The sequence below is a fragment of the Prionailurus bengalensis genome, chromosome B1 (genome assembly GCF_016509475.1).
Source record: "Prionailurus bengalensis isolate Pbe53 chromosome B1, Fcat_Pben_1.1_paternal_pri, whole genome shotgun sequence".
NCBI classification, from domain to species: Eukaryota; Metazoa; Chordata; class Mammalia; order Carnivora; family Felidae; genus Prionailurus; species Prionailurus bengalensis.
In genome coordinates this window covers 134,544,223-134,557,315 of record NC_057344.1, presented here as the reverse complement: position 1 = coordinate 134,557,315, position 13,093 = coordinate 134,544,223, and the positions used below count along the sequence as shown (strand labels likewise).

General features: G+C 38.5%; 1 protein-coding gene across 3 annotated transcripts in view; it reads right to left on the bottom strand.

The window, feature by feature from the left end:
• Positions 1-613: 613 nt before the first annotated feature.
• SLC10A6 (solute carrier family 10 member 6) overlaps positions 614-13,093 on the bottom strand; it is a 31,114-nt gene continuing 18,634 nt past the window's right edge. The window contains exons 3-7 of one of the 3 annotated variants that reach the window (XM_043572232.1): positions 12,742-12,830; positions 12,178-12,327; positions 9,537-9,712; positions 6,561-6,718; positions 614-2,315 (exon numbers count right to left, since the gene is read on the bottom strand). In XM_043572232.1, the coding sequence (XP_043428167.1) occupies positions 2,101-2,315; positions 6,561-6,718; positions 9,537-9,712; positions 12,178-12,327; positions 12,742-12,830 (788 nt within the window). In that variant the 3' untranslated portion in view covers positions 614-2,100. Of the gene's footprint in view, positions 2,339-6,560; positions 6,719-9,536; positions 9,713-12,177; positions 12,328-12,741; positions 12,831-13,093 lie in introns of all 3 variants that reach the window. The other 2 variants (XM_043572234.1, XM_043572233.1) reach the window with 2 other exon arrangements.

The following is a 13,093-nucleotide window of genomic DNA, read 5'->3' as shown; positions in this document are numbered from 1 at the left end:
CCACAAAGATGGTCTTGGGGCACCTCGGTGGCTCAGTCAGTTGAGCATCTGACTTGGCCTCAGGTCGTGGTCTCATGGTCTGTGAGTTTGAGCCCCTCATCAGGCTCTGTGCTGACAGCTCAGAGCCTGGAGCCTGCTGTAGATTCTGTGTCTCCCTCTCTCTCTGCCCCTCCCCCACTCGTGCTCTGTCTCTTTCTGTCTCAAAAATAAATAAAGGTTTAAAAAAAATTTTTTTAAAGATGTTCTTAATTGTCATGAGAATACCTTAATAATCGTTATCATTATATTAACCTACAGACTCTGGGGAATGCTTACAAAATAAAATTGCCAAGCACTAAATCTCAGACAATATACTTTCTCACACATTTCAAACCTTACAAATAAGAATAGACAGAGAAAGATGGAACTAAATACAGCCCCAACAAACACACATTATATGGGAAATTATGTGAGAAAGGTGGCATTTCGAATCAGTGGAGAAAAGATGAATGGTTCAATATATGATGTTGGAGCAGTTAGTCACAAAAAAAATGTAGAGTCTTAACACACCATACAAAAACGTAAATTCAAAATGGAATAAACATGTTTAGCTCATACAAGTAATAGAAAAATATTTGGGAAATATTTTTAATAATGTCAGAATAGAGGAAGAAGGGTTTTACCTACTCCCAGACAGCACACACAGCAGATGGTAAATAGAGGTACAAACCTCCAAATAGAACACCTTGCAAAGGGGCTAAATACATTCTCAAAAAGAAATACTATCATAATTCACAATCCACACAAAAATAGAACATTTGACAGATATCAAGGTCAAAAAAACATTTTTCAATAGACTAATAAACTAAATATATAAAAAAATATAAAACTTCCATACAGCAAAAGACACAGAAAAACAAAAGCTAAAAGATTAAAAGTAGGCAAAATGTTGACATAATAGGACAAGGTGTCACTATCCATGATGTGCTACAATGTTATCAATCAAAAAGGAAAAATTATAATAGTAAGGCAGGCAAAGGACCTGAATAGGCAAGTGATCATGGAAAACACTCTAATTCGTTTATCATTTTTTAAACGCATTTGTAAATGAGATATTTTCACAAATCAGAACTGATCATTCTTTAGACTGGTGCAACCATGGGAAAGCCAGGCCCACTCAGTCACTTCTTACATCACCAGAGAGCAGCCTGACCAATATCTTAATATGCACCTGGCCTGGCTGTTCAAGTCATAGGAAGTAATCCTCCAAAAACGCTCGCACAGCAGTACGGGTGTTCGTAGCAGCATTAGAATACCAGTGGGTTGAAAGCTATCTAAATGTCCACAAATAAGGAATGGTTAAATAAATTACAGTACTTCTATGCAATGGAACACTTCTATGAAGCCACGGTTCTAAAGAATGAGGTAGGTCAACAATGACTGACATGTAAAGATGCTCCATAATGCGTCATTGATTTATGAAATAGTACATATGGAATGATCTCAATCTATGGAATGTTTCTTAAAATGATATATAAGCAAAAAGTGTTTATATATTGTGTCTATCATTAGGGACTGAAAATATGGGGCATTCACATTTTAACCACAAGTGGTCGTTAAACTCTCTCTAAACTTATTTTGCATCTACAGTCCAAAAAGATTTCCAAGCCCTAAAAAAAAATTATTATTTGAGAAATGGCCTCATTTTTTATGGGACTGTATGCTTCCTCCCCAGTTCTCCAAAGAACCTGTCCAAAAATCAAGTGGGTCCAGACTCTGTTCTTTCCCTGCAGCAGGCAGTGGAATCTCCTCTACAGAGTCCTATGTCTCAGGAAAATTAAGATCCAGGATGACTTTGCATAACAGTGTTACTCTTCACTACGTGGGAAGACAAGAACACACAGCAGCAGCTAGTAAATATATTGTGCAAACCCCCAAAAGGCTCCCGGAAATAGGCAGAATACATTCTCAAAAATGGATCCTATGACAGTTCACAAACCACATGAAAATATAAATATCCAATATTCCCATAGGCCCTGCCAATGAGATCCAAACATCAGTTCTGCACTGTCTTTACTGGCCACTGAGGAAAACGGAGACCAGTCGGGCCAGCAACCCTTACTAGGTACCAGAAGAGATGTGGCCAGTTGGCTCAAGGGTTGTGTGGAGCTCCATCGGCATTGCTGGCCCAGAAGTTATGGTGACTTCCTCATTCACCTCCAAAAAAGCACCAGTCTCTTTGGGAGAAGTGGATCTCTTGTTATGGCAGCCTTCTTCACAACGTGTGTTCTTTTTTCTGTGTTCATTCTTCAATCTCCTCTTGTACATCTTGTATGCTAGGTGTTAAAACATACAAGTACTAAAACATCACTTAGCAAACACTGTAATGTAGTGATATTGTGTACTTGTTAATACTTTGGGGCTGTGTTTGCTCTGGGCCATATATGTGAAAATACACAGGAAAAAGAAGGAGAAAAAGAAAGGAAAAGAGATGGAAACAGGGGGTTCTGGTTCAAGGAGGCAACATAAGTAGATTCTGAACTCACCTCCTCCCATAGACATGCTAAATGCCTCTGGGAAAAAGCCCAAACACTGTCAAAACAACCCCACTGCATCAGACAAATGAGAGAGAAACCACATGGGAATGAGTAGGAAAGACCAAGTCATAATCTTGTCAGAAACCCCACCCAGAACCCACCCCACCCCCCCAGAAGCCCCACCCCAGACAGGGCCACCAAAATCAGGAGGGAACTCAACACATGGAGCTTCTCCCTCAGGAACAAAGGACTCATACCCAACATCAGGTACCCCAACTTTTAAGACAGTCACCCGACAGATGAGCTCCCAAAACATCTGGCTTTTAAGACCAACAGGTCTGGTACCCATGAGAACCACAGGGCTGTGCTGAATGGAGGAACTGTATGCCGACTCACCTGCCCCAGGGCCCAGCCCAGAAGCAGCCCTTTGAAAAGTGCCCAGAACTTTATGTGGAAGAGATTCATTTCTTCATTTTACAGCATCAGACTGAGAGGCAGGAAGAGAAACAGACATCCAGGTCCAGAAAGAGAATTTCAAATAAGACAAACTCAAAGAGAGCTATACCAAGACAAATTATAATTAAAATGTCTAAAGTTAAAGACAAGGAAAGAATCATAAAGGTGGCAAGAGAAAACAACTTGTTACACATAGAGGAACCCTCTCTGAGGGTTGGCAGATTTTTCAGCAGAAACTTTGCAGACCAGAAGGAGTGGCATGATACATTCAAAGTGCTGGAAAAAAAAACAAAAAACAAAAAACTCCCAACCAGGAACACCCTACTCAACAAACTTATCATTCAGAAGCAGAGGTGAAATAAAGAGTTTCCAAACAAGCAAAAGCTAAAAAGAGTTCATCAACACTTACAACTAATGTTAAAGGGACTTTTTTAAGCTGAAAAGATAGGGTGCTAACTAGTAACAAAAATATATATGAAAGTATAGATCTCACTGGTAAAGGTAAATATATAGAAAGGTAGTGAATTAATCACTTATAAAGTTGGTATGAAGGTTAAATGACAAAAGTAGTAAATATAATTATAGCCACAATAATTAGTTAAGAAATATACAAAATTTAAAAAAATGTAACATGTGACATCAGAAACATAAAACATGAAGGGGGATAAAAATGTATGGCCTTTGAATGTGTTCAAACTTAGGTTGTTATCAACTTAAAATAGACTTTTTTTTTTTGAAAATTTATTTTTGAGAGAGAGAGACAGAGCACACGCAGGGGAGGGGCAGAGAGAGAGGGAGACACAGAATTGGAAGCAGGCTCCAGACTCCTAGCTGTCAGCACAGAGCCCGACAGGGGTTGAACTCATGAACAGCGAGATCACGATCTGAGCCAAAGTCAGACGGTTAACCAACTGAGCCACCTAGGCATCTCTAGACCATTATAAATACAAGTTGTTAAATGTAAGCCTCATGGTAACCACCAAGAAGAAACCTTTAGCATATACACAAAAGATGAGAAAGGAGTCTAAGTACACCACTGAAAAAAGCCATCAAACCACAAAGGAAGAGAACAAAAGAAGAAAGGAACAGAGAGGAAATACAAAACAGCTAAAAAACAATGAATGTCAATGTCAGTAAGTACATGCCTATTAATAATTACTTTAAATGTAAATGGACTAAATTCTCCAAAAAAAGACACAGAGTGGCTGAATGGATTGAAAAACAAGATCCAGGGCACCTGGGTGGCTCAGTTGGTTAAGCATCCAACTTCAGCTTGGGTCATGATTTTGCAGGTTCATGAGTTCAAGCCCCACATCAGGCTCTCTGTTGTCAGCATGGACCCCACTTTGGATCCCTGTCTTTCTCTCTCTGCCCTTTCCTCAGTCTCTCTCAAAAATAAATAAACATTAAAAATAAATAAATAAATAAATAAACATTTAAACAAACATTAAAAACGTATTTAAAACATTTAAAACATAAAAAAACTTTAAAAAAAAAACAAGACCCATCTCTATGCTGCCTACAAGAGACTCACTTCAGATGTAACGATACACACAGAGTGAAAGTGAAGGGATGGAGAAACATGCTTCATGCAAACAGAAAACGAAAGCTGAAGTAGCTATACTCATATCAGATAAAATAAACTTTAAAACAACAACTGTAAAGACAGACAAGGACATTAAATAGTGACAAAGGGGTCAATCCAACAAGAGGAGATAACATTTATAAATATATATGCACACAACATAGAAGCACCTAAATATATAAAGCAAATATTAACAGACTGAAAGAGAGAAATTATCAGCAATATAATGATAATATGGGACTTTGACACCCACTCACATAAATGGTTAAAATGTCCAGAGAAAAAATCAAATAAGAAAACATTGGCCTTAAATGACACATTAAACCAGATGATGTCAACAGACATATACAGAACATTCCATCCAAAAGCAACAGAATACATATTCTTCTCAAGAGTAGATAGAACAGTCCAGGACAGATCATATGTTAGGCCACAAAACAAGTCTTAATAAATTTAAGATTGAAATCATATCTAATACCTTTTCTGACCACAGTGGCATGCAACTAGAAATTAACTGCAAGAAGGCTGGAAAATTCACAAATATGTGGACACTAAACAACATGCTACTGAACAACCAGTGGGTCAACAAAGAAATCAGAAGTGAAATAAAATACCCAAGACAAACAAAAATGGAAATATAGCATGCCAAAACCAAGATCACAGAGATAGGCATGAGCCAGAGGCAGGGGTGGGGGGTAGCAGGGTGGGGGATATCAGTGAAGGGAGTCAAAAGGTAAAAACTTCCAGTTATAAAATACATAAGACATAGAGATGCAATGTACAATAGGTGACTATAGTTGATAACGCTATTGTATAGCTGAAAGTTGCTGACGGAGTAAATCTTACAAGTTCTCATCACAAGGGAAAAAAACTCTATGTATGGGGCAGATGTTAAATGGACTTACTGTGGTGATCATTTCATAATATATACAAATTTGAATCATCATGTTGTATACCTGAAACTAATATATTGTATGTCAATAATACCTCAATAAAAAAAAAAGAGGAAACAATGGAAGAAAATCATTTGATGTATCAAAATGGCTATTTTTATCTGGAATGGACCATTTGTGATTGAAATATTCATCAGGTCATTGATGGCTCATCCATTCAGTCAGTCAGTCAGTTAGCAACACCTGTGGAATGCTTCCTGTGAGTCAGATGCTCATCTGGGTGCTGGAAGATACCTGGGAATGAGCCAGACATGTTCCTCCCCTCACAATCTCACCAAGGAAAAGGAATTAAAACTTGGATCTAAGACCAGGGAGATTTATTCTGCTAAGATTTATGTTATTTTCTGGTAAAATTCAACCCCAAGTATTCCTTACATTGATTGTTATATTAGCAATCAGTATATAATCAGTTATACCAGTAATCTTACACAGAACCTATTCCCTGATAACAGTGAAAATTTACAATGTCCCAAGATTAAAATATATGTGTGTATGTACATATCTATGTCTTTTTTAATTTACTTTCTGTGAACCTACCTAATTATGGACTCTAAAATGATGTATATTTGGCTGTATGGATAGATACATATGATATATATGCATGCAAATATGTATTTCAATATCTGTGTATGTATTATATTTCATAGTTGAAAAATATTTCACAGCCGTTCAGAACAATTCTTGCTCACAGAAGCATTGTGAAATAACTTGGCATTTGGAAGACCTCATGACTCTTGATGAAATAGAACAAATGTCATTTTGAAGATAAATTATTACTCATGGAGACTTATCAAGTCCTAGAATCTAAGTTCTAATAGTGCATTGTCTTTTATGAAGCATATTTGTTTGTAATTATAAGCTCACTATCACATGTTTTTAATGTTTTTCTGTGAAAGCAAAGGATCTTGTTTGTGCTCTTTATTTTTTCCAGAAATGTCAGGCTAAAAAATGTATCACAAGAGTTGCACATGCATGTTCAGATTGAAAAAGAAGTTTGTGGCTTGGGTTGACAATTTTCAATCACATCTACACAGTGGAGGCTCTACTCACCTGCAACAATGAGAAATCCATCCAACAGCTGGAAGAGTCCATAGGCCAGTGGGAAGCTAAGCATCTGGACCAACTGCTTGGCAGTGAAAGATAACTGGAGCATGGTGACGCACATCTGAATATTCTGAGCTCCAGTTTCTAAGGAAATCGTCCTGCATCTACCAATGAAAGAATTTTTCAAGAGTTACATACTAGAATTAGGACTCTTCTTAAATTTTTCTCATATATATAGCAATAAATGTAAGCTATGAGCTTAGACCACTAAAACTGTTTACTCGCAGGGCGCCTGGGTGGCTCAGTTGGTTAAGCCTCCAGCTCTTGATTTGGGCTCAGGTCATGATCTTACAGTTCATGAACTCGAGCCCTTCTTCTGGCTCTGAGCTGACAGTGCAGAGCCTGCTTGGGATTCTCTCTCTCCTTGCCTCTCTGCCCCCAAAAACATCTACTTGTTTCATAATAATGTGCTGAATGTGCCTGTTTTGTAGGTGGTCTTCTCTCCAAGAGACTCTTTGGAGCAGGATCCCAGGAACCCCACCCTAGGAATCAGGGTGGAAAGACATGATATACACACAGGAAAGGCCCAGTAACAACACAAGACAAAATATGATGGAGGGTCAGGGAGATGCTATAGAAATTCATAGAAGTGGCATAAATGGTTAGAGAAGGCTTCACAGAGGCAGAGGGGAATGAAAGGGTGAGGGTGGGAGAGGCATTTCATATGGGACAGTGACTGAAATTAAAGATCCAGGGACAGGTATGACCTGCACCTACCAGGAGGTGGTGTATATGCTGTAAGCCAATCTGTGTGGAGTGCAGAGTTGGAGATGAGAATGGAAAGATGAAATAGGTAGGAAAAAGTATAAGCTCAACAACACTTGAAGGTAAACACAAAAACCCTAAGTGAAAACCAAATGTCTAAAACTCTTTGGTGAAAGAGTTTAGGAACACTTTTTTTTCTTACTTTCTATTTTTCTGTATTTTATTGATTTCCTAATTGGAAAAAAAAAAATTCAATAAACCTCATTTGAAAAATAAAAACCAGGAGAAAGTAAAAGGAAGACATAAGCAGGACCTCAGGGGCTGGGTAACTGATTTGTCTGTAATTTATAAAGGGGGTCTGCAGATTTCTATAGATGGAAGTGAAGATGGAAAAGAGGTGTTTCAGAATACAAACCAGCATCTCGATGCAAGTGGATTTGGAATAGGGAGGTAACAAGGAGAAAGTAATGTGGGCATGAAAACATTGGTACAGAGCAAGCTCTACCGCTCTTATTTTATTTCTATTTACTCTCTTGTTTGCTATGCCTTCTTCAGACCAGTCTCATTCCTTTCAGACCCCTGTCAATTACCTGACATGATTAAGCTGCAAAGGTGGACCTCACATCTGGACCATTCACAAGGAAAATGCAGTGTCTCCATCCTGATCTTTCTCAAGCCATCAAGTATGGAGAAACAAGATTGTTAACTACACTTTGCCATAGGAATACTTTCTCTCCAGATCTGATTATATTTCAACCACTCAACAGCCTGTGTTCCTAATTATTGGCTTTGCAAACAAACTCCAGGTCAAATCCTAACTGCACCACATTCTGGCTCTACAAACTTAGTCAAGTTCCTTAACGTCTTGAAGGATTTGCTCATCTGTGGAATGAGGGTACTAATAGTAACTACTTCTCAAGCTCATAGTAAGAAGTAAATGAGATACCATAAGCAGAGCCTCACTCAGTACCTGGGATAATCCTAAATGCTCCCCAAGTAGACTAGAAATAGATTTCTTCTACAAAATAAATATCAAAACACACACCACTTTCTATTCTCTTTGACTTAAATCAATCTTTTAAGCATTTTAATTTCCCAAACTCCACCTTCGAAGTTCAACTACATAGCTCACGTTTCTTCAATAATTCTTTTCTGACTTTAGAGATAGTACATACTCATCGAAAAACTCAGGAAATATACCAAGAAAATATTAAGAAACAAAAGTTACTCTTAATCCTACTACTCGAAATTAAACACTCTTAGCATATGGTATATTTCTTCCAGTATTTTTCCATACATAAAATTCTTCTGCTTTCTTCTACAAGGTGGGAATCAAAATGCATACTGTTTCCTATTCTCCTTTAAATTTATCTTTTAAGTATTTCCCAGAAGCATTAAAATTGATGCATCATGGTCCATCACATAGATACCTCATGAATTAAATATCTCCCTATTGTCAGATATTTAAATTGTTTCTATTTTTTATATTTATAAATAAAACTGCAATTAACATCCTTGCACATCAATTTTCGTGTGCTTATCTGACAGTCCTAGATCCAGGACAGATTTCTAGAAGTAAAATCACTGAGTGAACAGCTATAAATATTTATAAGGCTATTGATATGACTAAGTTGCCTTCCAGAGAGTTTATACCAATTTACATTCCCTCCAACAACTCATCTCCAGACATAACAACATGGAGTACTATCATTTTTAATATTTCACAATATTTATAAATTATATGCCCCAGCTTGTAATGACAATGTATCAGATACATTCCCACCTTATATCTCCAGTTTGCCCTTCCTCCTCTTGCCCCTTATAATTAGCACTTTTACAGAATTTGGCACAATGGATAAATGCTTAATCTCGAATTTTGCTCATGCCCTAGAATGATCTCTATATTTAATGAAACCATCTCACCCCTATCTAATTACTAGGATAAGAAGAGAAATGTGTCCAGATTTCAACATGTGGTGTTAACACCCCAATCCTAATTTCACAGATTACAATTTCCCATCACTCCAGCCTTTGCTTTCATTTACGCAAGAAGTACCGTGATCTTTTCACTCTCTTTATGAGGAGTCATCCTGTTCCATCCACCTTGTAAGTCAAGATTCTTAATGTCTCCTGACATAGCCTGGCAGCATAGCCTGCCAGTGGCAGTGTGTTTACTTTAACTTCCTCAAAAAAAGTGTACGGATAATTTCACTGTACCTCTGCCAAGATTGGTGGGTAAGAAGTGCCAGCAGAAAGCCCGTGACATGGCCAATCAAAGGGAAGATGAAACTGATCGTCAGAAGAGTGATGTCTGAATTCCAAGATCCTTTTGCCAACACCACACCAGCAACTGCGACCACCAAAAGGAGGACCCCACCAACAATGGCCCCAATCTAAAGCAAACCAATAAAATAAGTACATGTAAACATCATGTTCTCTCAGCTGTATGATGCAAAGTCCATCACTGCTTCTAAAAAGCTGGGAACTGGGGCGCCTGGGTGGATCAGTTGGTTAAGCATCCAACATTGGGTCAGGTCACCTTGGGCTCTGTGCTGACAGCTCAGAGCCTGGAGCCTGCTTTGGCTTCTGTTTTACCCTCTTTTTCTGCCCCTCCCCCACTCATGCTCTGTCTGTCTGTCTGTCTGTCTCTCTTTCTCTCTTAAAAATAAATAAACTTCAAAAAATAAATAAAAATAAAAAGCTGGGAACCTAGAAGTTTTGGAACAAAGACAGGACTTACCACCAAATCCAATGTCATTTTATAGAAAAGAAACCTAAGTTCCAAGGTGGTCAACTGATTTGGCTAAACTGGAAATTCATGGGGCTCAACACAATTCCAAGTCTTATTTTAAGATTAGTATTTTTTCCCTGGAAGTAGATTTTGCCAGAAGGATTGGGGAGTGGAGTTTTTCAAGGATAGGACAAATTTGTGAAATAAGCAAAATGTAACAATAAGCCTCCACCATCCCTACACACACTTCTTAGATCCCTCACTGGTACCCTCTTGTCTAAGATTTGTCTTGCCTGGCCGTCTGCCACTCTCTTCCTATCACTTCTTCAACTACCAATGGATTCCTACTGCTTTCATCCCTGTTCTTCTCTCCTCCAAATAAAATCTACCCATTCTTTACTAGATAATCTGGGCTAATATTATTGGAATAGAGGTACTAACACACACCTCTTCCCTCTCCCAAATGAATACTGTTATTACTTTTGTTGTTCAACAAAAAAGAATTTCCAATAGTTTGAGTTTTAGATCAGATGGAGAGAAAGCCAGACCTAGAATGTTTGGAGAAAATTAGGATTTTGACAAGCTCCCATTCCATGTAGACCATAAACTATAACCTAGTTATAGCCTCAATCTGGATTTGAAATGATTCAAGATGTGGAGGAAGGTGGTCTTGGGGGAGCAGAACAAAATAAAAATAACCCAATGCACCAGAGATGTTCTCTGGGTTTATTTTTACTGGTCAAATACAAAGACAGACTGGGCCTCTGCTTAATGGGAAGATGCCGGAACACACAAGAAGACCTACAGTTGTCAAAATCCCTCTCCATCTTTCTATCAAAAAAGGATCTCAAAGTTTAAAAATTCACCAAGAGCAATTTGTTCAGAAAATGTATCAGATCTAAAATTAAAAGAGGACCAAGAACAAACAATGAAAATATATCAAAATAATGATTAGACTATTCTAGTTTTTTACCAAGGAGCTCTAGAATATTTATGCTTATTATTAAATTTTTTTCTGCCAAAAATCCTACAAAACAGGCAAAAGAAAGGGGTTTTGGATCTGCTCTTTACAGATAATATAAGTGACTACAGAAAATTTATCTTATTTCTCCATTGACACTGAGGGACTAATAGGGGATCTGGAAACACCAAAATTGTAGGGTTTTTTATTACAGTACCTAAAAAGTACTAATAAAATAGAGTACTTGACAGTACTTCATCAAAAATAGAGTATTTGAAAAGTAAGACGTTCCCACTGTTATACTCTGTCCTCTTATTTTGTAAATAAAATTATAACCATACACGGCCACATTGGAAATTTTCTCCTACTGAAATAACAAAGTCACCCACTGACATGCAGTCGAAATGTACAACATTTAAGCCTTCCTCCAGTTCTCTGTGCTCAATTGATTTGTCTGCTTGTCAACCCCTCTTCCCGCTCTTGATCTCACTGGAGGAACAGTGAGAGCTGTTCAGTCTTGTGCCAAAGTGAGAAAGCAGCACCCATTTGTGCAGACAAGTGGAGGGGCAGCACTCCGTCAGGGGGAGCCAGACAGCAGGAACTTACACTGAACCAAACCATAAACCCCAGACTAATATGACCTGAGATGTATTTGTTGAACCTTCAATTAGCCCCAAATGATTATTTCTTTATACATGTAAAATATAAGTAAAGCATTTTAAAAATCTTCATAAAGCGGCACATAATGGAATCTCACATCTTCTAAAATGATACATAATTGTAAACACTGAAAACACTCTAGGATATTGACACCTTTGTTGAGAATGCCTCGAGATTTAAAAGTCATTTTTAGACATTTTTAAAAGTCATTTCAGAGATATTTTTTAAAACAAGGACATTTGCTTGTTTCTCCAGCAGACAAAAGCCAATGCTGGAAAGTCAAGAGGAGGTAGGAGGTTCCAGTTACCATCATTCCATGACCAGACTCTTCAATGCATTCTGCATTTCATTCTGACAGCTTTTCATGTGGTCAGCAGCCACAGCAGTTGTTCATGTGTAGAGACTACAACATCCAAGCTTCCCCAGGAATGCTTCTGAAAAACGGCCCTACTTTTTCATGAAAGCAGCCAATACTCTTCAACACTGGGGCTCTATTGCATGCACACCTGAGCAGCTTTCACCTCGAGAGCACTCATGTGGAATCTTGTGAATAGATGGGCTCTGGGTTCTCTCTGGCCACACATAGGCCTTGGCTTTGATGTCACTAAAGCAAAAGTCCCATTCTTGACTGTGTCCATAAGCCTCAGTGTATGGGCCTATGGGAATGACAGAGAATGGCTGAGAAGAGTGGAGGAAATATGGAGGTTAGATCAAAAAAAAGCAAAACTGGGGCGCCTGGGTGGCTCAGTCAGTTGAGCATCCTACTCCTGGTTTCAGTTCAGGTCATGATCCCAGGGTCATGGGATCAAGCCCTGCATCAGGCTCCAAGTTGAACATGGAGCCTGCTTGGGATTCTCTCTCTCTCGGTCTCTCTCTCTCTCTCTCTCTGCCCCTCTCCCCCCAGACTGCCTCTAAAATAAAATTAAATTTAAAAACAAAAATACAAAAAAACAAAAATTGCTAGGTGTGGGATTGTATCTGACTGGCCAGTCTGTTACAGTCATTGTCTACATCTGTCTTTCCAGTGTCTAAGTCTAAGGATACATTAACTGCCGTGTGGAGCTGCTTACCTTGAGAATGATTTTGGATTGCTTGGGCCACCTATAGTTCACATAGATACCAAAGGCCACAGGGATGGTCAGGCACATAAGGGTGATTCCTGGGGAGAAGAAAAATCCATCAGATGATATCTCCTCTTACCTTGACTGCCCAGTCCTCAACAATTTCTAGTTCAATTAGATATGGTTCATGGGTTCAGGCCCCACATTGGGCTCTGTGCTGACAGTTCAGAGTCTGGAGCTTGCTTTGGATTCTGTATCTCCCTCTCTCTCTCTGTTCCTCTCCTGCTTACACTCTGTCTCTCTCTCCCTCTCTCTCTCAAAAATAAATAAACATTAAAAAAATTTTAAGCTGCACTTCATT